Source organism: Primulina tabacum, chromosome 17, assembly GCF_025594145.1.
Source record: "Primulina tabacum isolate GXHZ01 chromosome 17, ASM2559414v2, whole genome shotgun sequence".
Taxonomy (NCBI): Eukaryota; Viridiplantae; Streptophyta; class Magnoliopsida; order Lamiales; family Gesneriaceae; genus Primulina; species Primulina tabacum.
Genome location: NC_134566.1, coordinates 32,656,922 through 32,679,779, shown reverse-complemented (window position 1 = coordinate 32,679,779; position 22,858 = coordinate 32,656,922). Strand labels below are relative to the sequence as shown.

Genomic DNA, 22,858 nt, shown 5'->3' with positions numbered 1-22,858 from the left:
CAAAGTTGTCAAAAACCTACTGTTTCAGTACTTCGAACTCAAGAATTTATATTTTTCAAAAAAATATAATGATAAAACGAGTAATCTTGGAATTTATATTTTTCAAAAAAAAAAAAGATAATAATAATAATCTGTGATATTTTATGGTGTAAGTTTTTAAATAATTATATTTAATTTATTTCACTATCTGATCATAAGTCATACGACTCATACCAATGACTTTCTTCGATCTTAAAATTCAAGAGAATATATTTAATTCAAATTATTGTAGTTGGACAAAAATTTGTGTGAGACGGTCTCACGTATCGTATTTTGTGAGACAAATCTCTTATTGGGGTCATTCATAAAAAAATATTATTTTTATATTAACAGTATTATTTTTTATTGTGAATATCGATAGGGTTCGTGAGACCGTCTTACAATATACCTATTTTCATAGTTGACTGATTTTTCTAGAAAGTGGAGAGACAATTAGATTTTTTATTATTATACGGGGTTTGAGTATTTTGGCTATTACTTGAAATTGAATTCAGATATCTACAAAAAAAATGAAATTGAATATATCCTTTTTCTTGATGAAAAACTTGTCATTTTCTAGAGCAGATTCCACAAAATTTGTGCTTATCTTTTTCAGGCACAAAGTTTCAAGAAACGTGGCATTATTACCAAAGTATCATCCATCCATGATGTGAAATGTAAATATGATCGATATCAATCAATCAGCATTCCGAAATAGAAAGGATTATGATTTATGCCGTGGTTAAATTGAGTTACTTTGGATAAAATCTTGTTTCCTTTTACACAATTATTAGTCAATGCATCCCTCATGAAAATATGATCAGAATAAGTAGGAATTGAACTAAAAAAACTGGGATTACTATTGACATCGAATCATTTATCTTCATATTTTCAAATTTCTACTCGAAATCTAAATTCTTCGTCATCGAATCGATCATATCAATTGATAAAAAAAATTACATCGACATGGTTTGTGTCACTTGAATTGCAAATTATAAAATGAGGTGCCCCTAACATATTTTTGGCAAAAACTTGCGTGAAACAGATCTCTTATTGGTTCACCAATGAAAAAGTATTACTTTTTATGCTAATAGTATTACTTTTTATTTTGAATATTGGTAGGATTGACTCGTTTCACAGATAAAGATTCGTGAGACCGTCTCACAAAAGACCTACTCCAGATTCTTTGCGTGGCATAAGAAATAGTCTTTTTCCCCTTTTTGCTTAATCAGTTGGTTTTCAATATATGTTGCGGATTAGTAATTAGTTGATAGCCATAATCTGTCACAAGTCCAATAATGAAAACATTATTTTGGAGTATATTAACCAAAATAATTAAATAAATTGATAAAATGGATTAAAAGTAAGCAATTGAGAAGAACTTAAGCAACTTAGGTGGAGGGATCCATTTTATCAATGGAACAGAACAGTTGTATCCCAACCCTTTATCAAATATTTTTATATGTAATTTTTGACTTAGGCCAAACAATTCTTTATAATAAAAAAGGATGATTTTAATTGTTTTTAAATAAATAATACCTAATCAATAAATATTTTACTTGCTTGTGGGGGATCGACATATATTCAGAAACAGTTAAATTCAAGCTTTTGTTGAAGAGTGGATTGGACTTTTATTTGTTTTAAATTAATAATTAATGGATTTCATAATTATGGGGTCAATGATTTGTGGCATGAGGATCACAGTTGCTTGGAGCAGCCGGAATATGAACAGTCAGCCTGAGGGCTTACGAGATTTCCTGCTGTCAAGTTTCGATTTGACGTAGGAAAACTCATTATTTGTCCAAAGTTGGTACAATTTGATAGAGAATTAAATCCGTATTTTACTAAAAAGAAAATTAATAATAATAATTTAAATCATATACTACTGGTTGAAGACTAAATAAATCAGATGAAAAAATAGAAAATACGAAATACATACAAGAAAACATAGACCCAAAGTAATTTACTTTGTGATTTCTAAGGTTCATGTGCTTTCCTTTTCACGCCCCAAATGTTTATTAAAAAAAAAACCATGTTAATCCGACACATAATGGTTGAACTTGACTCTGAAACCTAGAACATGGGCTGTGATACCATGTTAACACATCTTTTTTATATATACAGCTCTCAGGTAAACCTATTTAGGATAACTAACAAATCTTCACGTATAAAACTGGCTGTCAAAAAAAATTTCAAATCGAGCTAAAAACTACTAATGAGCAATGGTCATTCATTCTGACATCAACAAACAAAAATTAAGTGTAGTTACACAGAAACAATACAAAAGCAAGCAAAGGAAGATCCAGCGAAAAGACTACAACAAATCGAGATTGCAACATTTCAAACAACTTGTAACTGGAAATTCTGCAAATCACAATGACGGCGAAATTCCTTCATCTTTAGAGGATTATTATTATTTTAACAGAATCATTATCAACATTTCACAAAAGAGTATAACATTTAGAATCGATCTTGCAAAACAAAAGAGGAAAAAGACGAATGACTGACTGTTACAGACCATGCTATGACCTCGACGACATGACTTGGTTTGAATTAAGCTGTTCATGAATTTGTCTGAATTTCTCCTTAAGCCGGTGTATCTGCAGAGCATATGACAATTTAACAAAACAACAATAAAATAAGAACCAAGCATTTAAAGACACATGTGAGAAATTATGACAGGAAAATACCCTTTTGAGCTCGATTTCTGTTTCTCTCTTTCGCTGTCCCAGTGAATGTCGTAAACTGGTGATGTTGAAAACATTATCTAAATCATCTTCAAATGCAGATTCTAAGTCGTCCCGTAGAAGTGCAGGTAACTTGTCAACAACGGGCATTAGAAGAAAACAGTTGAACTGCAAGAAAACAAGCCATGGTTAAGGAGTCCGTAAAATTACAGTCTAATTCTATTCTGGATGGCCAGTTTGCATACACATGTAAAGGACAACCACCTCGAGTGAATCAATGTGTTATCAAGTGAACTTTTTTGAAGCCGTGGTTACAGCAACCAAGTAAATTATACGAGAGTGCAAAAAAATAATGTGGCATAGTTCACCATGGGCAATTCAAATTAATGACACTGCAGTATGCAAGTTTAAATCAAGAAAAGGGTACGCAAGGTCACAAAGAGGGATGTTTTAACGAATGTGTAAGCAACCTTTTATTTATCTTTTTGCGAAATACTAAATGACCAAATGTTTTAAAAAGGTGGATGTTTATAAACCTTTAATTCTGCGGATGCAAGAAAATATTCTCTGATCCCATGAAAAATTTGTTGAACTAATGCATAAACAATCCGTTCAGAGGAAGGAGCAAGCCTTCTGTTCCATAGTGTGCTATCCAGAAGGTCAGCCAGCCTTGTCTCGGTTGTTGCAATACTAGTTGCATAATCATTTCCAGAAGCCAAATGGTTGAGTTTTACATCTGACTTCGACTTATTCTCTAGCTTAGCATTGGCTACAGATCCAGATGATAATTCAGAAAACGAATTGGCGGAATGAACACCAGCTGTAGACTGCTCCGATCCACCAAACGAGTCCAAGAACTGACGTAATCCAGCTCGATTCTGCAATGTAATAGTGTGCAGACAGATAGCTAAGAATATGAAAACAAAAAAGGAGCAATATTTACAAATTACAGACATGTTTTGCTTATCTGATGTATCATAAATAACTTTCATATTTTCCATCAATAGACTCCCAAATCCAGATAGGCCAAAGTAAGCAGGGGCAACAATGGTCAATCCCCATTCCACCACAACTCCCTCTGGGCAAAAAACAAGGAAAGAGCACGAATACTTCCAAGTCCCAAAATATATTTAGTGACTTATTAATGTCAATCACTCACTCACTATCCTAAAGCATTTAGGACTGTGGTCGCTTCATTTCATATAAATGTCTATAAATTGAGTTTTCATCGAGTGGGGATACATATGCACCAAAAGATATTAATGTCACATGACTCGCACCTCAACCAAGACCTGAACCTTCAAATTGAAAAATAAAATACATCAAACATAATATTATTCATATGCCATAACAAACAGACCCTTTAAAAAGATATTCAGCATCCACTGTCAAGACAGGAATTAGGGAACACGTGATTCACTACAAGTATGAAACTCTGCAGCATGTTGAAAAGATAAGTGACCAGACCAAACAAGGAACGGAAAGAAAAATTCATTAATAAATTCAAATGGCAACATCACTACCTTATTGTGGAGAGACCACGAAACATAACGAGTGGTGCTTACTAGGTCCTCCAAACACCTGCAATATTTGAAATGAAACATCAATATAAATCCTATAAATGAGTAAATTGACAACAAAATGATATCAATGGAATTCAAATTCTGCTACATATGCAGGAAGTCAGGAACAAAACAATGCCCAAGTACTAATACTCTACTTTTTTCGTGTCGAGAAGTTGTCAAGGCTATAGGATCAACGCAATGAAAACAGTCCATTGCTACATAGATGTTTAAATGAGAAATCATAAAAATTGTAAGACTGCATTGAAGCACGAACCATATATTTAATTAACTGTTATAATTTTTCATTCTTAAGGTATAAATGAACTCGTTGTTTATGGTACAATTGAAATACAGGGTCCCATCATATATTTTCAGTCATATGAAAGACACAAGCTTTAACAAAGCTCGAAACAGAAAGAGATCCACAGAAATAATCAGTCTTTCGAGAGAAGAACAACCTTTATTAGCTATTATTAGCTAAACTGTGCACTTTCTTTTTCCATGGTAGATCAATGGACAGCCTTCAAATCTCAAAAGGACGCAAATCAAATATTATATTTTATCTTCATTGTAAAGAAATTTGGAGAGTCAACTTGAATGCAATAACAATCTTAATTCAATTCTGAAATGACTTTTTTATTCAAGTAACTGGCAAATAAAATAGAGCAACATAAATAGGTAAGTGCCTCCTTTGTATACCAGAAAAAAACAGATGGGTTTCCAAGCTTGAAAACTAAAATATAAACAATTTAAAGGAAAAGATCAAACGTATGTACCCATTTGATAAAATTAAGTAGAATAACTTTTGTATATGTTGTTTAAAGTAATAAAAACAACAAAATATTGCTCCATATACACAAATATAACACAGTAGCTAAAGGAAGAGCATCTGAATTAACTTAAGGTTCCATGATCACTTGGAAAAGCCACAGTTGTTACAATCAGTTCATGAGAACATGAAACGTCAAGGCAGTTATACTAACTTTTCATTGCATGAACGTTCAGTTGATTCAGCAAAGTTGTTGAAGGCAGCAGAAACACGCTTCAGAAAAACTTCATGGTCACTCAAATATTCACAGTCTTTCTGTTGGAAATCACAAAAAGTATAAGTGTAAGAAACAATAAATAACACCAGCTGGCTCAAGTTCAAAAAGGGAGTTATCGTGAAACCAGCAACATACAAACTACAAAGCTTACCTGGAGAAGAAAAACTGAGATGGGAAGCATTCTCTTTAGAATGTGTAGCAGTCTAGCACCCAACTGGTGCACAGAAAACAACGAGCTTTAAATTTGATATATCTAGAAAGCAATATTCGTTATGGAAAACGCTCAAGTCAATGTACGGCCAGAGGGTAAGGGGGTGATCAAAATTAACAGGTCCCAATAGTTCACTGACAAGAAACAAAATGGATTCATGAGGTGAAAACAAAGCCTTTCAATTCAATGTCAAAAAAACAAACTTTTATGAATAGGCTCCTCTAGTATGGTTTTCATCCAGTAAGAGTGACAGTGCATTGCTCAATCTTGGCACTTGATTTTTGAAATACATGTTTATACATGAAAAAATATTTAGATTTTTATTAGCAACCGACAAAATGCGGTAATGTAAAGGTGGAAATACAGTTATAAAAGGCATTGAATTCATCACCTGATGGAGAAAAGGTTCAAAAGTATCACGAGCCTTTGCAACAGCGATGACACAAGCTGTCCTAATATCCCAAATGTGAAATAATATAGATTAAGTAACAAATATATTGAGAAAGACTGACCAGAATAATTAATTGGACACAGCTATAAACAATTAATACCTGGAATAGTTTGTTCCATCATGGATGTCCTCAACTCCACACGCATTGACAATTTCTTCACGTGTAACAGGAGGACATTTGATTCCCCCAACAACAAAACGAAACTCGGCCATTGCACGATGATATTGAGCACCTCCATAAAGACGCATTCCTGCATTCTGCACAGCAACAACATAAATAAAACTCCTGTGAGAACGCAAAAGAACATCACTCGCTCCCATGGCAGCAATCGGTAAAAAAAAATATAGGAATCTAATTAGTGTTATTGGAAGCAAGAATAAATAAAATCCCAACCATAAAACTATCAGCAGGCAAGATGATTATGACACTTATGGCCAAAAGCGGATAACTAACAAAGCATAAAATCAGATTCTTAAAATTACGAAAAATTAAACTTCTTAAAAGATAAAGACTCTTTCAATCCTTATGGAGAGGATACAATACTCAATGTAAAACCTTTTTTTAAATGTTGACGAACAGCTTCAACTTGGAAAAATACAATTAAATTGCACATACATCAAATGTGAGGGAGCATAGTTTTTAAAAAAAAACATATACTCGATGGCATGCATAAGTAAGCATGCTCCTTTCAACAATTTCCATGAGAACAGAACAAGAGGGAAAATCATAACCCAAAATAAATAGAAAAACTGGCGTGGAAAGAAAGGAATCAGTGATAAATGCATTCCACATTTCTTTTTCATACACAAAACACGAAGATGCATGGAGGAAAAAGATACACATTTGCAAAATACACAGCTACTTACAGGTATTAACTTCTGAGGCAACTGAAGGCCATCAGAGCCAATAAATGATCCTCCATTGACCCTCTCATCTTGTAGCGTTTCACCTGTAGAATGAACAGAGTTGAGCTACCAATATATTAGAAAGAAATCTAGTGCATAAAATAATCCACGCATTATGGTTGTTTATCCAATCCAACTACGGTGACCTGTTGATAGATGCCCCGTAATCATTTACACGAATCAAAAGGATGACATTTTACAATTGAAAACATCATATGAAAAACGTATGAACCAAACATGATATAGAGAGGCGAATAGAAGTGAACATAACAATGAAAATGAATATGGGCACAACAAAACAGGAACTATCTATGACAAGACTAAAACTAGATTATACGGTAGAAATTGTGAATAACATGGATGACGTTTTCTCTTTGCCGAACTATTGAGTGGTCACAAAGAGCTTACCAAATTTATCCGGTGGAGCAACAACCGCTCCTTTCAGCAGAAGTGATAACTGGGCAATAAAAATATAATCAGACATGGAAGCTTGAAAGGCAAAGATGAATATTTCATACTGGTTAGTCGGAAAACAAACAATCAACTATCTCAAGATATGAATAAATTATGCCAAAAAATAAAATGTAAATGATCAGCCAGATTATTTTTAAAAGCTAGCAAAGTTCATGCAAAAAGAGGTGCAGTGTGGTGGCAAATATGCCAGTGAATATGTTATATATGGCGGCAAGCTTAGCTTGTTTATCTGTCAATTTCTACTAGGGACGGTGCTTGAAAATTAATAATAGTTAAAAGTTAAAACTCAAAATATATATTTCACCTTGGTCAAGAAAAGATCGTGGAAAGCTCTTCCTTTCTCTTTGAGCTTTACTTCATCCAAAGTGCTGGGGAAAGGCCAACAGCAACAATAACTCAATTCGAAAGGCCAAATGTCACACAAGTCATTTCCATTTAATGTTATAAAGAAGAAACAGAAACCAAACAAGCAAATAGGCCATCAACAGAACCACAAATTTCAACCGAGATTTCAGAGAACATTTAAAAAGTGACGAAAACAAAATTTTCCTACTTCTACTGATTTTGCAATGTAGGTTGAATAGAATCACCAAGAAAGTAATCTTCTGATGTTCTGAGGAAACTTCAAACCTTAGTTCCTGATTTGTGTCATTTAGCTTCTTTGTTGTGCTTCGATACTCTTTTTCAAGAAGTTGAATGATCAGTGGTACGCTGTCCATATACCTTAAAATACATGAAGATCACAAAACAGTAAGTTACAGCATTAATGGTCACTCATATGCGGCAATATGTACACTGTATACCTTCTCTGCAGCAACTCCTCCAAGAATAACCGAAGGCTGCTAACACCAATTCTGCTTCTTTCAGGTTTTGAAAGTATCCTGCCTAACTTTTCCTCCAAAACTATGATATCTTCTATCTCCCTCAATGATATAGCCTGACAAAGAATAAGGAGAAGATTAATTTTCAACCCATATTGGCAAGAAAGAAATTGCATCATTAAAACATAGGCAGTGCACTCCACAATGCTGAAGGTTGTAGGTGGTTACACTTACAATATTAAAATGGCCCGTTTCTAAAACACTATTGATCACTTTGTCAAGTATGACGATGTCTGACAGAAGCCCTAGATTGCATAGGTTTTAACCAAGGGGGAGTCATCAGTAGTCCTGAAGAATACTCATAAATCCTTTAGATTCTTAAAGACATTTTTTTTTGTATTGATAGACTGGATATAAAGTTTTGAGACCAGTCATTACTAAATATGAACTTGGAATAGAAAACACAGGCCTCGAGATAAGACCAATGCCAATTTCTGTAAACTGTTACTTGGAATAAACTAACTTAAAGTTTTTGCAAATTGTGACTGAATCTGCCTCACCCTGACCAGTTAAACAAAACTGCAATTTACAAAGTATAGCAATTTGTAGCCTAAATTATCTTCTGAGAGCAAACCTTACACAAATAACGATGTTCGCAAAGCAGTAAAATTAAAAAGTTACAAAGAAATAAAAAATATAGAAGAGCACGGCAGATAAACATATGTATGCCAGCAAATGAAATGGCTCTCTCCTATTGGACATGATGTGGCTCAAGAGGAATAGAGTCTAACCTGTTTGAACTCATCATTTGACCTGTAGACTGATTCATGCCCAGATCCAACTCTCCCGGAAGGCACAGATGTGAAAAAGGGTGAATCCCCTAACATGAAGCCATCAAGCGTACATGCAGGTGGTGAAAGAAAAACTTCCACGTCTGAAGCCCGTGCAAACTGAGGGATTTTTGTATCAAGCTTTGTCGAGACAACTACAGTCCTTGAAAGTTCAGGATCAATCTATATGAGAGTGCAAGATGGAACCAATCATTTACAGAACAGAAAGTTGAAAGTTTTGAATAGCAAATGGCATCACAATCCCAAAGTTTTTAAGAGAGTCCTTGTTTTGGTTCAAAGTACTTCATGATCTAACTGAAGTTTGCGGATCTGTTCATCTGGTCGTAGTAGAATTAAGTCACTTGTTCTTTTGATAATGCAGGAGCTTCCTAGGTCGGTTAAAATTCATGCAACAGAAAATGTTTCCTCATGACAAGAATACTTTCAAGATTCTCATAAAAATTTTGAGTCTGCAAAGGATTCTAAAAATATTTGTTAGTGAAAAACACGGAGCATATAAGCTGATGGGGCTTGTAAAATAAGGTAACTGCATAATTCATAAGTCCTTAGTGATCTATTGCCTGGACAGTCTCAAACTCTGAAAGAAGTCGACTGCTAGCAAATTCTTCTCCTTGTGATGAGAATAAACCTCAGGTAGCTACTTTTGGCAATAATATTATGGTTAATGCAGGCACCTGAATTAATAGTGTAGCAAAAACGACATTACTCTATACTTCCTTGACTCTTTCCATACAAATTTTCTTTTAGAACCGTAGATGTACTTAAGCAAGTTCAACTTATCTAATGCAGTTCATCAAAGTTGTTATTTATGACCTAAGAAATCAAAGCCTATAGACCCATCAAAGCCTATAGACCCATTTCTATCCACTAATCCCTGAGTAAACTAAGAGAGGTATATATAATGTAAGATACATTTCTTTTTCAATTGGAAACATAGTGAACAAACTAAGCGAATTTCATAATTTCTTGGGCTATTGAATTAATTTAACCTACATAGATATTTTCTTTAGCCATATCTCTTCAGAAAATTAAAGCATATATATTGATGGAATGTGGATTTCCCTGCCTATAAATAGAAAGAAGCTTCTATAAGATGTATATGAACATGTTAGCATGTACCATACGAACTGACAGTTTTCATCAAGGGCGATTTTATGGTTCAGCACTCATGCATAATGTATGTATGTTCGGATGAGTCCTAGAGTTTTTTGTTCAAGCAGTTGTCAAATAAACAAGACATGAACATACTTGCATCACTACCCTGCGTGTTGTGGCATTACTCCAATCACTACAATCTTCAAGGCATAATATGATAAATTCCTTGTGCTGCATCTTATTTCGCACTATTGACTCCACAGCACGAGCTTGAATCTGCTATAAAAGGTTCTTAGCATTCGGACGATGAAAATATGTGATCTCGAAGCGAAACTAACTAAGTTGAACTTAGAATCTTACCTGCAATCCCCGATTTTTTCGAGCTGGGGCTGGAGCAACAAGTCCAGGAGTGTCTATAATGGTAAGGTTCGGACAATACTTGTACTCTATTCTAAGTATGATTTCTTTTGAGGAAAATTGGGAAGGTTCTCGCTCCAACCTCATGTTTTCAGCTTCAATGTATGACTGCAGTAGGACAATCATCACATCCATTGATATTGAAAATATATGCAATTATACACGAAAGGGACTACGGGGAATACAATGTTAAGTATTCATTAGGAAGAAAAATGCCCAGATAAGCTTTGTTGAAGATTTGGTCATAACTTCCAATATATGTTGAAAGATGGAAGGAAATAAGTTATACCCTACAGAATATGAATGTAACAATTTATTGCACCCTTAAACCAAAATATATAGGGCTGGAAAAAGAGAGAATTTCACATGATTTCAGTTCGAAATAAGCCAACGGGTGCCTGAAAAACTTGCACGTATTGTTTATTTCCGTCAAAGTATTCCTCGACATAGATTAACATTTCGTACTCGTTCTTGCAATGGATAGCCACGACGTCAAAAATACTCAAATGCATGCATAATAATTATTTTTTTCTAAACAGCAAGTGAATCGTCAAAAATACTAAAAAAACCGCCTTTCCATGTCTCCGATTGACAACCTGGTCCCCGCCAGTTCACAACCAATTGTTACACCCATTTTAGCACAAGTATTTTGAATTTTGTTAGAGTCGGTATTAAATATTGAAACATGGATACCTGAACTTCTTGGAGGGATTTTTCTTGCGGAACGGAAGGATCCGAATCCGATAGAAGGTGGCAAAGCGGGGTGTCACAATCGGGATTGAACTTCATATGCAAGGTAATGGGACGACGCGTCTTGGTTCCGCCACCAACATGGTTGAACTGAAAGCCCATAAGAGCCTCAACAAGCGCGCTCTTCCCGTCAGTCTGGTGGCCCACCACCAGGACCGCCGGCGCGTCGAACGGGGTGGAGAATTCCTGAGCCAGCCCATGGAGCTCATTGTAAGCTTCGTATAGCTTCCACTGGCCTCCATCCATTTCGGCAGACCTACCAATGTTGATTTTCTAGTATTTTTCCACCATTTGCAGTATGTATGTATGTATCTCGCCACTGCGGGTGGGCAGCAGAAGTGTGTGACTGAGAAGACTGTTATCGGAAAGTCGTTTGGAGCTTTTTGAAAATATTTTGGACCTCTGGCGTCTTCTATTTATTCTTTTCCATTGGAATTTTGGATAATAATAAGTAGCCCATTGTCTTATTTTTGTATATTTGTCGGAATTTATCAATCTCAACCCGATCCGACTCGAATCTGATTCAATTCAAAATGGGATCGAACATCAACGTTGAATCAGATTAGATTACTTATTTTAATCCGATTCAATTCAAATTCGTACTAATCTTGTCAATTCAATCTGGTCGAATCTCATTAAGCAATATGCAATAGCAATGAAGATTTTTCTTTCAAAAAAAAAAAAAAAACTGGTAAATTAATATACAATGTAAAGGATTAAACATGGTTCCGTTCCAATAACATTTCCATATTTATAAATATGAAGTAGATTAAAAATGATATATACTTGCTATTCTGCTACGAGCAGATATGAAAACATTTAGAAAAATGGACTATTTCTCTTCTTCAATGAAATTTGTAGGTAAAAGCTCCGTTCCTCATTTCCGTGGACAAAGTCGTACTTGTCACCAACACGTTAGAAGCAGCGAAGACCAATCGATGTGAGAGTAGATCAAAATATATACTCGAACCAGAACCCAGTTCAGTAGAACAAAACTCGATTCAACAAAGGAAAATATTTGTTCTTATTGTGTGAAACAAGTTAATGAAACTGGAATCAATGAAAACTATCGTTTCTATAAAACATATCTTTCTGACGTATATGTGCTTTGGGACTCAATAAGAAAAAAATCATAGCAATTCAAACACAATTTATTTACTACTTTAGATTATCAGAATGTGTTATAGGCAAGTTCAACACATAACGGTAGAACCTGGTTCTGATACCATGTTAGGATTGGAACTTGGACCTTACTCAATCTCAAAAGCTAGCTCAAAGAAGGAGTATTGTCCAAGCTCATATATACAAGTATCATGAATTTTATCCAACCGATATGGGACAAATAACACAATGTATACCTCAAAGTTATCACTTTTTTAGGAAAACAAAAAATAGAACGGAAACAAATAGCACTGAATCAAATAAATCGAGAATGTTTTAGTACCTTTGATGAGTATGAATTGAGGGAATAGACTACATATTTATAGTCACAAAAACCTGGCATTGACAGCCCCCGCTAGTTCCACATATACGTAGTTCAAGCCTCGATTCTTATTCACTAGACTCAAGTCCGATTTCCCAACAATTGTTACCCATACCATCAGGACAACAAACATAATTTTCGCCATGTAGCAATCTTAACAATTGTTGAGAACATTATCAATACAAAATCTTTTGAATTTTAAAAATGTCTCATCATCAATAGGCGCCAATATGTGCTTGATTTCATCCATCAGAGAAAATCTTCCCTTTTATACAGTCAGGAAACAATCGAAAGTTATCAGATTACTATACTTGCTATTCATTGTTTGTAGTATTCAACTATACCTACCTCTATCTCACAGCCATATTGTGGGCTAAAAAACTAGTAAAAATGGTATCACAAAATCTCAACAATTTTACCAGCTAAATCAGTGTCAAGAATGGTGAATCTTAAACTAGTATTTCTTCAGCAAAATGAGGACCCCATCAAGCAATCAGTCAGTGCAGATATTGAGAAACAAAGCCAATCTTTTTGTCGAACCAGTACCGTACAGAACTTTTTGTATCTGAGCCTCCAAATCTTCCTTCGAGGGATTCCATTTTTTTTCACTTACCTCAATTCCATCATCCAGAGGTGACCAATTTGAATATGAAAGGGCAGGATTTGGGACTTTGCCATCGTCGATGGATACAGAACTGGGTTTGATTTCGAGAGCAGATGTCGATGAGGCCATTGATTTTGGTGGTGTCGGCAATGAGAGGGCTGCTGCAGCGGAGGAGGCAATGGTTTATTTAACTGAACAGCTTTTCTTGCCATGTGACGATGAGCTTGATCCACTGGAACTGATGTACGGCTTGAAGATCTATTAGAAAGAAAATTGCTAAAGTATCACGAACGCACAAGAAATCTTGTGGTATAAAGATGTGAAATTCAACAGTTGGCCAAATATGGAAGATACGATATTTGGCAAGAAAAGTAAAGGAAAAAGATAAAACAAAAAAATGTATCTTTCATACCTCAAGCTTGTTCATGCCAGAGAAACGAGGAGGACGCACTGTTGAAATTGAAGCTGAAGTCAATAAAGCATTTATTCCGTGTATTCTAAAAATAACACTTTTGCGGGTGACTTTTAGCCTTTTAGGTACTTTTCCTCTCAAAGTATAAGAAACGATGAATAAATATTGTGAGAAAATAAGAACCATTAGATTATTTTTAAAAGGAATAAGAACCATTAGATTATTATACTTTTGATTGAGAGAGATTGTTGACCCGGCGTTTGGAACCCAAGCGGCATATGCCATATTCCTCCCAATGACGGCTAATTTCCGCCTTGCTGGAACTGCCATTCTCGGCCCCGACACCACCTGGCTGTGACAAAGAAGTAGAATTCAAGCTCAATGATGTCAGAGTTGACCTTACTCTCGATCATCCGCCTTTATTGGATTTTGGCACCGGAATTCCGTCCGTAACGAGAACATACTCCTCGACCTTAAGAAGCGTAGCGAACACCGGTGAGAATAGGACAGCGGCGCCTATCGCCGCAGCACAGGTACTTCATCAGCGGAGATGGAGAATCCGAACTGTCAGATGCGTAATCCAGAATTGGACCCAAAGGCGAGTGGTGAAAGCGGGGACCGCCGACGATATTCTGCACGTTGATCGGCTAGATGAGACGCCGTCTAATGATTTCAGTTTCGGAACTTTGGAATTGCGCTGATTTTCCATAGAAATGCTCTGCAATTCACTAATCATAGAATTCAATATTATAGCAAATTCAGGAAAACTCAATGTATTTCGTTCTCTGCACTGAAACCTCGAGATTCTTAGTTGCATGTAGTAAACTTAATTTCGAAATCTTCTTCAACAAAAACCCTATGGAAGCATGCGATATTAGTAAAATCATATCAGAAACATCTAAAAAATTCGACCGAAATAGAAATTTCAAGCAGTAGCTGTAGCTACGCATAGATTTAACATTTAGGTCTGTACCTGTACGTAGAATTCTAATATACATCCATATGTATTATGCGCGCCATTATTGGATTTTCCTGCGACTGAAAAGGTTTTGAAAGAACAAAAAACAATTTTTACTGATTCCAAGCGCAGAAACAATGAAAAATTACAGTAATCCAACTCGAATCCTAAAATTGACATCACAGAAACTCAAATTTCTTACAGAAGATCGAACGAATGAGAAATGTAACAAATCAAAATAGCACATTAATCTGCATTGATACATTACCGGATCGAAAGCTTAGCCAATTTGAGAAATTGAAGAGCAAATCAGAGCAGCAATCTCCCCCCGCTTAACTTTTACGGCACATTAATGGCAAACGACACTGCATCCGAAGTATTTATATCCGTGTACTGCCGGTGTGGACGAGAATTATGATCTCGAGGGAACTAAGACTGAAGCCGAGGAGAAACTTCAATAAAATCAGCATTTTCCATTTTTGTAAGAAAATATATGTATACTTGTTGTGTGTACATACATGCATACATACATTACGTAATGTATGTATGTCACAATATGTGATTTCATAGTTTGAATTCTTGTTTTTCAGTTGGATGTTTGCTAACTCGAGACATCGTTCCAAATTTGAGATTATGTTATTTTACTTAGAGCATCAATATATTTTTTTGAGTGCGATAGTATGTTGTGAAGATATACAAAAATTAGTATTGTACAATTAAATAACCTTAGTTTTTTAATAATGTTTAAAATATTTTAAAACATAATATATTGAATTGGATATTATAATAACTATAATTATTATATATAAAATATGTTGAAGAGGCATTCGTAAAAATTTATAATATTGCAATTGCAATGCATTCCATTTTTCACGAAAGAGAATTAAAAAATTTAAGCTTCAAGACTTAAAGTAAATCAATTTCCATAGAATGGTTAATACAGGTTGAGTCCGTCGGGTTAGCCCAACCCGTCAACCAAATTAAGTAGCTTTCGCTGAAAAAATTTCAACTCATTTAAAAACGTGCTTCCACATGCCACTATTGCGGGTCGCAGGCCTAGTCGGGCCAATTCTCAACAGGCCCGTGGGCTCGTGGGTTGGGAATTTTTTAATAATAGATATGTAGAAGTGTAAATTGGGAATTTTTTTTATAATTACTTTAGTTTATGTGTAGAAATGTGCAATTAATTATACTATGAAATCACATATTGTGATATACTGACAAAAAATTGCGTGAGACGGTATCACGGGTCGTATTTTGTGAGATGGATATCTTATTTAAATCATCCATGAAAAATGATTACTTTTTAAACTAAAAGTATTACTTTTTATTGTGAATACCAGTAGGGTTTATATAAAAATAAGTATATATAATTAAGATTCACACAAGATCACAATCTAAAAATAATATATATATATATATATATATATATATATATATGTGTATAAATATGTGTGTGTGTGTAATTTTATCGGGTACTAGTCAATTATTATGATTAAAATAAATATATTAACATGTTATTTTTATAAACTTAATTAAAATATCACTTTTCCTTTACCGCCATAAATTGCATACACTAATATTCCTTTTAAAAAATGATAAAATTTTCTCTATTAGAAAAAAATTAAAATTCGAGATCGATTCAAGCAACTTGACATTAACTCGAGTCGGACTCGAGCTCTAGTAAAACCGCTTGATCGAGCTCATGCTCGAGCAGGGTCTATTGCACCCCATACTTGGCTATGCTAAGTTTACATCAAATGCATACGTGTGTGGGAGAAAAAGAAGCTATACATAGCAACAAATTTTCTATCTTATTATTATTATTATTATTATTATTATTTATTTTCCTTTTCTATTTTTAAGAGCGTCGTTTTATTTTTATAATATATGATTTTTAAATTTTTGTTGGTACTCGATAGTCAACTCATTGTATGGGTCCTTGCGAAAACAACCTATAATAATTGTGTGGAGAAAACGTGGCAAAAAACAAACATTAACTATTTGTATTATTTCCAAACTTTGACGGAAGCTTTTGTTTGTTAGAGCATTTAACTCACCTCAATTATTTTGATTTCGAGATCTTTTGACTCCATTATTTAATGAAGGATATAACAAAATTTTATATTCATTTAATTGGAGAATGAATAGCTACCAATTATTACTTTAAAATTAGTCTTGAATATATATAGTTTACTATTAAAATTATATGAAAGTGTTTATTATATTTTTCATAATCAATGAATGAGATCTTATGTTTCATCCACAAAAGTCAGCACGTTGAATTTCCATACATTATACTTTAATATTTTATTTACTAAAATTACATAAATATACAAATTTCTAATCAATAATAATTATAACAAATAAAAAGAAATCATTTTTTTTTTTTTTGTAAAAAAAATGTAGAACGGGCCATGCATATTAATATCATACATATTAATTTCATCATCAGATATTTTTCTCATTTTTAATTGAAACGTTTTTCATCCCATGCTTTTTTCCGCATGGATATTCTCCTCCGATCCGATTCACGTTGGCTTGCGGCGAACATTTATAAATTCAAGAAAACCAAGGCTGGCAAAATCATTCAGCTCCATTGCGGCAAAGAGAAGCTGCAGAAAGAGTTAAAGAAAGGACTGTAAATACAAGTTGACATAGATTCTTAAGTAGCTGCTGGTTTGATTTATTGAATGCCGAAGATTCTTTATTTGTGCGTGCAGAGATAGTCTCTTTCTTGGGCCACGATGAGTAGCAATCGAGTCTTGGATGGGGTGGATGTTGCGAGTGTTGCTTCTTCGCGCCGCCATTCTGATAACTTCCCGTACGTTCACAAGGTGGGAGCACCGCCAAAGCAAAGCCTTCTTAAGGAATTCACACATACGTTGAAGGAGACGTTTTTCCATGATGAACCGCTTCGCGCTTTCAAGAACCAAACGAAGTCGAAGAAACTATTGCTGGGAATACAATCCGTTTTCCCCATTCTTGAATGGGGGCGAAGCTATAACCTTTCCAAGCTCAAAGGTGATCTTATTGCAGGGTTTACCATTGCAAGTCTGTGCATCCCTCAGGACATTGCGTATTCAAAACTTGCTAATCTGGATCCGCAATATGGGCTGTGTAAGTCGCATTATGATATATCATGAAAAATATTGTCATTAGATTGCCTGAAAACTTTTGAACGAAATTGCAGATAGTAGTTTCGTTTGTCCCCTGATTTATGCTTTCATGGGTAGCTCTAGAGAGATTGCCATTGGTCCAGTAGCCGTGGTGTCTATCTTGCTTGGAAATCTGCTTCAGAATGAGATTGATCCCACAAACAAACACGAGTATCGACGTCTTGCGTTTACAGCTACGTTCTTTGCAGGAGTCACTCAGTTTGTACTAGGTTTCTTCCGGTAAAAGCGTAAACAACAGTCACCTGCCAGTTTCTTCCTTTTGATCTTTTGGGCTCACCCTAAAAAAACTGTGTGTTGTATTCGTGTTCGTATTCAGGCTGGGATTCTTGGTTGATTTCCTTTCTCATGCTGCCATAGTTGGATTCATGGCTGGGGCAGCCATTACTATTGGACTTCAACAGCTCAAAGGCTTGCTTGGTGTAAAGAACTTCACCAAGAAAACCGACATAGTTTCTGTGATGCAATCAGTGTGGTCTAATGTGCACCATGGGGTGAGCTTTAGGTTCTTATTCAAAATAAGTAGTACACTTTTTCGACAGAAACAGATGAACGTTTATTTACTCTTTGAAGCTTATTATTTCTTCTTGTTTTATAGTGGAACTGGGAGACGGTTGTGATAGGAGTTGCATTCTTGGCTTTCCTACTCCTTGCCAAATACATTGTGAGAAATCCATCCCTCTAATTCATATTGTCTCCAGACCTGCATGCAAGTTCATCGTTTTACATGAATTTCATTCTGATCAATTTTGTCGAATCAGGGGAAAAAGAAGAAGAAATTATTTTGGATTTCTGCTATAGCTCCAATGCTTTCAGTTATCATTTCAACCTTCTTTGTTTACATCACTCGTGCAGACAAGAAAGGCGTTCAAATTGTAAGTATTAATAGATATAGATGTCAAACGCTAATTACAAACCATCATTTGTTTATGTAAAATAGCTAATTAATTTTTTACTCCGAATATGTATGTATAGGTGCGCCACATTGAACAAGGCATAAATCCTCCTTCTCTTCACGAAATATATTTCTCAGGAACCTATCTTGGCAAAGGTTTTAAGATCGGTGTGGTTGCGGGGATGGTCGCGTTGACGGTAAGAAGAAAAGGCATAACATACTCGTTTGAGTATGAAGACTCATAAAGCTAAAAGATTTTACTTCTCACAGGAAGCTGTGGCTATTGGTAGAACATTTGCATCAATGAAAGACTACCACTTAGATGGAAACAAAGAAATGGTCGCGCTAGGATCGATGAACATCGTTGGCTCGATGACATCGTGCTACCTAGCCGCTGGTAGATCTTTTAATATTTATCTATACACATATAAAGAGATGACAATTGTAATATAAACAAAATATATATTGACCAATTCTTTCATTATGAGAACTAATTTTACCTCAAGCCTACGAGTTTTTGATCTTCAGACTTCTTGACAGGGGCCATCTCACGCTCTGCTGTGAACTACATGGCTGGATGCAAGACGCCTGTGTCGAACATAGTCATGTCTTGCATTGTTTTGCTTACTCTTTTTGTGATCACCCCACTTTTTAAGTACACGCCCAACACAATTTTAGCCGCGATTATCATATCAGCTGTGGCGGGCATGTTCGACCTTCAAGCTATGATAGTTATATGGAAGATCGACAAATTCGATTTCATGGCTTGTATGGGAGCATTCTTTGGGGTTGTTTTCGTCTCGGTTGAGATTGGTCTTCTGATCGCAGTAAGACACACAACAATCCTAGCCATTGTTTCTGTTGCTTATATCTGATACTGGGGAAATGAGGTGATATCCGGCATTTCCCAAAAAATATATATTTTTATCCATATGTCAGAAGAACTGTTAACTTTTGGTGCAACTTCAGGGTATATTGAAATTTCGCCTTGATACTGATAGTTTTTAACTTATAAGAATGTAACATATATACAGGTTGCTCTATCAATTGCTAAGATTCTTCTCCAAGTCACTAGGCCTCGAACTGCGGTGCTTGGGAAAATCCCGAGAACTTCGATCTACCGGAACATTCAAGAACATCCCGAAGCCACCAAAATTCCTGGACTTCTGATTGTGAGAGTTGATTCCGCAATCTATTTTTCAAACTCCAATTACATCAGGGAGAGGTATGTATAGATGAGTCCCTAGTCCTTTTATAATTTTGCCCGGTCGTTGTAATTATAGAATGTAATTCTTTTGACGTGGGATTTGGGGAGTACAAATGAAGATACACTTGTTTTTACAGGATACTGAGATTGCTGACTGATGAAGAGGAGGAACACCTTAAAGACAGCAGCCAACAAAAAATTCAGTATTTAATAATAGAAATGTCACGTAAGGACTTTTTCGCTTCAACATCGATGTCGATATAATTAAGTCTCGAACTTGATTCTCACTATGTTATAATTCCTATACTTTAAAATCTTTCCCATTTTGTCGTTTTCAGCTGTAACAGATATCGACACTAGCGGCATTCGTTCCTTGGAAGATCTGCACAAACATCTACAAAAGAAAGATGTACAGGTATGATGTATAGTGTTTCATTAAAACTTATACAACACGCGAATTTTTGACAAGTTTTGGATTTTAGTCTTATAACTGTCATAGTTTTCGTCCAATATATAGTTTGGATTTTTTATTGGGATTAATTTGGTCTTTTATTCTGCCTGAAGCCCACCACATTAAAATCTTCTAACCAAAAATAAAGTAAAACGACGAGTTTATTCCTCTAATTTTGAAATATTGAATGCCTTTTTTCTTTATTTTTATTAGATGAATTTTAATATGTATAACATGTCCTTTATTTTTGTCATATGAATAATGTAGGAGAATATCAACGTAAAATAAACAATAATGGATAGGAATAGTGGATTTAGATTTATGTTTAAATCTCAGTTTAATTTCTAACAACAGAAACTCGAAAAATTATGTCAATCAATCCATCGATTACTCATTCCCATGCATATTGATGCAGGTAGTTTTAGCAAATCCGGGGCAGGTGGTGCTCGACAAGCTCTATGCATCTGAGTTCACCAACTTGATTGGAGAAGACAAGATTTTCTTCACTGTGGTTGATGCTGTCACCACTCTAGGTCCGAAGATAGAGCCTTGAGTCGCTCGTTTGCAGTCCGGACCGGTCCGGTCCGCCCGTCTATGATATTGGAGAAGCTAGCTCTCGAGACTCAAGTGATTTTTTTTGTCTTACAACTTGCGTGGTTTGCATGAAATAACTGTTACTCTGCATATTTTCTTGTATTTTTGTATCCGAATAATTTCATTTTTAATAATTGCTTAGCATGTATCATATCAGTTGAAGCATGTTGCGTCATTTTCACTGGGTTGGAGCGTCATTCACTCCAATTTTGCTTCTTCTTTTATTTTTTTGGGTCCAAAATTTGCATCTTATATTGCATAAATTGAGAAGAAATGCACGAAATGTTTATGAAAGACGAAATTTTAGTTTAGTTTCACTTAAACAAATACTACCGGTTGGTTTAAAAAATCAGAATTAAATTTAAATCATATCATTTTAATAATTCTTGCAAGTTTTCTAACACCCATTTTGGTCCAGGCAAAAACTTGTGTGAGACGGTCTCACATGTCGTATTTTGTGAGACAGATCTCTTATGTGGTTCATCCATGAAAAAATATTATTTTTTATGCTAAGAGTATTATTTTTTATTGTGAATATCGGTAGGGTTGACCCGTCTCACATATAAAGATTTGTGAAACCGTCTTACAAGAGACCTACTCCTTAGTATAAAAATTAATATTTTTTATGGATGATCCAAATAAGATATTCGTCTCAATAAATACAATTCGTGAGACTGTCAAACACAAGTTTTTATCTTAAAAATTTTGTCTTTTAAATTTCTGGTATAAATATAATCCATATCTAGTAGAGCTTAATAATAACAAGGCCCAACGTTATATGGCCCATTATATCATTGGGTTATATAAAAATACAATATTAATATTTACGATTTCGGAACTCTTCCATTCCTTTCTAATTTCATGTTAACCTTTTTTAAGAAATATAAATAAATCAATAACTTGTATAAAACATAACTTTCAAATTCACTCATTGTGTAGAGAAATTTTTTCTGATAAATGTTGGGTCAATATCATATCGTAGTCGTAAAGAAAAGAAGGGTTTTATACGAATTTTATTTAAATATCTTTATGTTTTCTTTATATAAAAAAATTTGTTATTACATACTTATTATTTGATAATTAAATTTTACAAAAATTTAAAAATAAAATTTTATCTAATTTTTTTTCACTCTTAATATGATCAATCATCCTTTTCTTTTTCACACTTATTTCGAAACAAAGCTTTTCTCTCACAGGTTACGCTTAATCGGCTCTTTTTAGAACATTGGTAGCAACCACATATAATCATTTCATCATAAATAAAAATCAATTATATTTCCTAATAAATTTAAATTCGATCGATAGAATAAATTACTCAATCATTTCCTTAGTTGACGTTGTGAAGCTAAACATGTAAAACAAGTTTATCTTAAACGAAAAATATATTCGCAATCTCCAGATGAATTGTAGTTTATCTAGTCATCTGACACTAAGATCTCAAATTTAGAAAAATATCTCACGTTCAAAACTCAATTATAACATTTTTCTTCCCGAACTCTCTCAAAAAAAAAATGCATTCGCAACTTTCAGTACATTAGCTCGTGCGTGTGCGCACACACACACATATATGAATATATATATATATATGAATTCACTATGAATGGCCTTAATTTTCTGGCAGAAATTCGGTATCGTGAGGCTCAACATGCCGAGCAAGTTTATCTTAAAAGGAAAATTTTATTCGCAACTTTCAGAACATGGTAAGCATATAAGTGAACTCACTGTGAATGGCCTTCATTTTACGACATAAATTCAGTAAATATGGTGCCATTAAATAACTTTTTTA

General features: G+C 34.6%; 2 protein-coding genes and 1 long non-coding RNA gene across 9 annotated transcripts; 1 reads left to right on the top strand and 2 right to left on the bottom strand.

The window, feature by feature from the left end:
- Positions 1-2,317: 2,317 nt before the first annotated feature.
- LOC142530870 (dynamin-like protein ARC5) lies at positions 2,318-11,715 on the bottom strand. 2 transcript variants are annotated; one of them, XM_075636753.1, is made up of 17 exons: positions 11,236-11,715; positions 10,486-10,650; positions 10,279-10,404; positions 8,971-9,192; positions 8,162-8,295; positions 7,989-8,081; positions 7,663-7,726; positions 7,293-7,341; positions 6,846-6,928; positions 6,079-6,236; positions 5,919-5,979; positions 5,468-5,530; positions 5,254-5,354; positions 4,229-4,286; positions 3,242-3,583; positions 2,709-2,873; positions 2,318-2,618 (listed from the first exon to the last, which is right to left on the bottom strand). In XM_075636753.1, the coding sequence occupies exons 1-17, from the start codon at positions 11,536-11,538 to the stop codon at positions 2,541-2,543; spliced, it is 2,265 nt and encodes a 754-aa protein (XP_075492868.1). In that variant the 5' UTR covers positions 11,539-11,715; the 3' UTR covers positions 2,318-2,540. The 2 variants fall into 2 exon arrangements, with proteins under 2 accessions (XP_075492868.1, XP_075492869.1); XM_075636754.1 differs by having other exon boundaries at positions 10,279-10,401; positions 11,236-11,714.
- Positions 11,716-13,024: 1,309 nt separating this feature from the next.
- Positions 13,025-15,199, bottom strand: LOC142531975 (uncharacterized). Of its 5 annotated transcripts, XR_012816431.1 has the most exons (5): positions 15,013-15,199; positions 14,765-14,823; positions 14,021-14,647; positions 13,792-13,876; positions 13,025-13,637 (listed from the first exon to the last, which is right to left on the bottom strand). It is a non-coding gene; the product is annotated as an uncharacterized LOC142531975 (long non-coding RNA). The 5 variants fall into 5 exon arrangements; XR_012816433.1 differs by having other exon boundaries at positions 14,005-14,823; XR_012816432.1 differs by having other exon boundaries at positions 13,792-13,888; positions 14,021-14,823.
- Positions 15,200-17,270: 2,071 nt separating this feature from the next.
- LOC142531023 (high affinity sulfate transporter 2-like) lies at positions 17,271-21,174 on the top strand. Of its 2 annotated transcripts, XM_075637005.1 has the most exons (13): positions 17,275-17,390; positions 17,473-17,869; positions 17,943-18,147; positions 18,245-18,419; positions 18,524-18,589; positions 18,687-18,800; positions 18,901-19,017; positions 19,091-19,217; positions 19,361-19,647; positions 19,855-20,045; positions 20,165-20,253; positions 20,366-20,442; positions 20,894-21,174. In XM_075637005.1, exons 2-13 carry the CDS (start codon positions 17,497-17,499, stop codon positions 21,029-21,031), a joined length of 1,959 nt encoding a protein of 652 aa, XP_075493120.1. In that variant the 5' UTR covers positions 17,275-17,390; positions 17,473-17,496; the 3' UTR covers positions 21,032-21,174. The 2 variants fall into 2 exon arrangements, with proteins under 2 accessions (XP_075493119.1, XP_075493120.1); XM_075637004.1 differs by having other exon boundaries at positions 17,271-17,869.
- The last annotated feature ends 1,684 nt before the right edge of the window (positions 21,175-22,858 follow it).

Excerpts from the sequence above, each read along its gene's own strand:
- LOC142530870 (XM_075636753.1), bottom strand. The coding sequence starts at position 11,538 with ATGGATGGAGGCCAGTGGAAGCTATACGAAGCTTACAATGAGCTCCAT. Across the intron at positions 7,727-7,988 it reads GACACAAATCAGGAACTAAG|CACTTTGGATGAAGTAAAGC; the intron begins GTTTGAAGTTTC and ends GCCTTTCCCCAG. Across the intron at positions 5,355-5,467 it reads TCTCAGTTTTTCTTCTCCAG|AAAGACTGTGAATATTTGAG; the intron begins GTAAGCTTTGTA and ends GATTTCCAACAG.
- LOC142531023 (XM_075637004.1), top strand. The coding sequence starts at position 17,497 with ATGAGTAGCAATCGAGTCTTGGATGGGGTGGATGTTGCGAGTGTTGCT. Across the intron at positions 18,801-18,900 it reads ACAAGAAAGGCGTTCAAATT|GTGCGCCACATTGAACAAGG; the intron begins GTAAGTATTAAT and ends ATGTATGTATAG. Across the intron at positions 20,254-20,365 it reads TTTAATAATAGAAATGTCAC|CTGTAACAGATATCGACACT; the intron begins GTAAGGACTTTT and ends TGTCGTTTTCAG.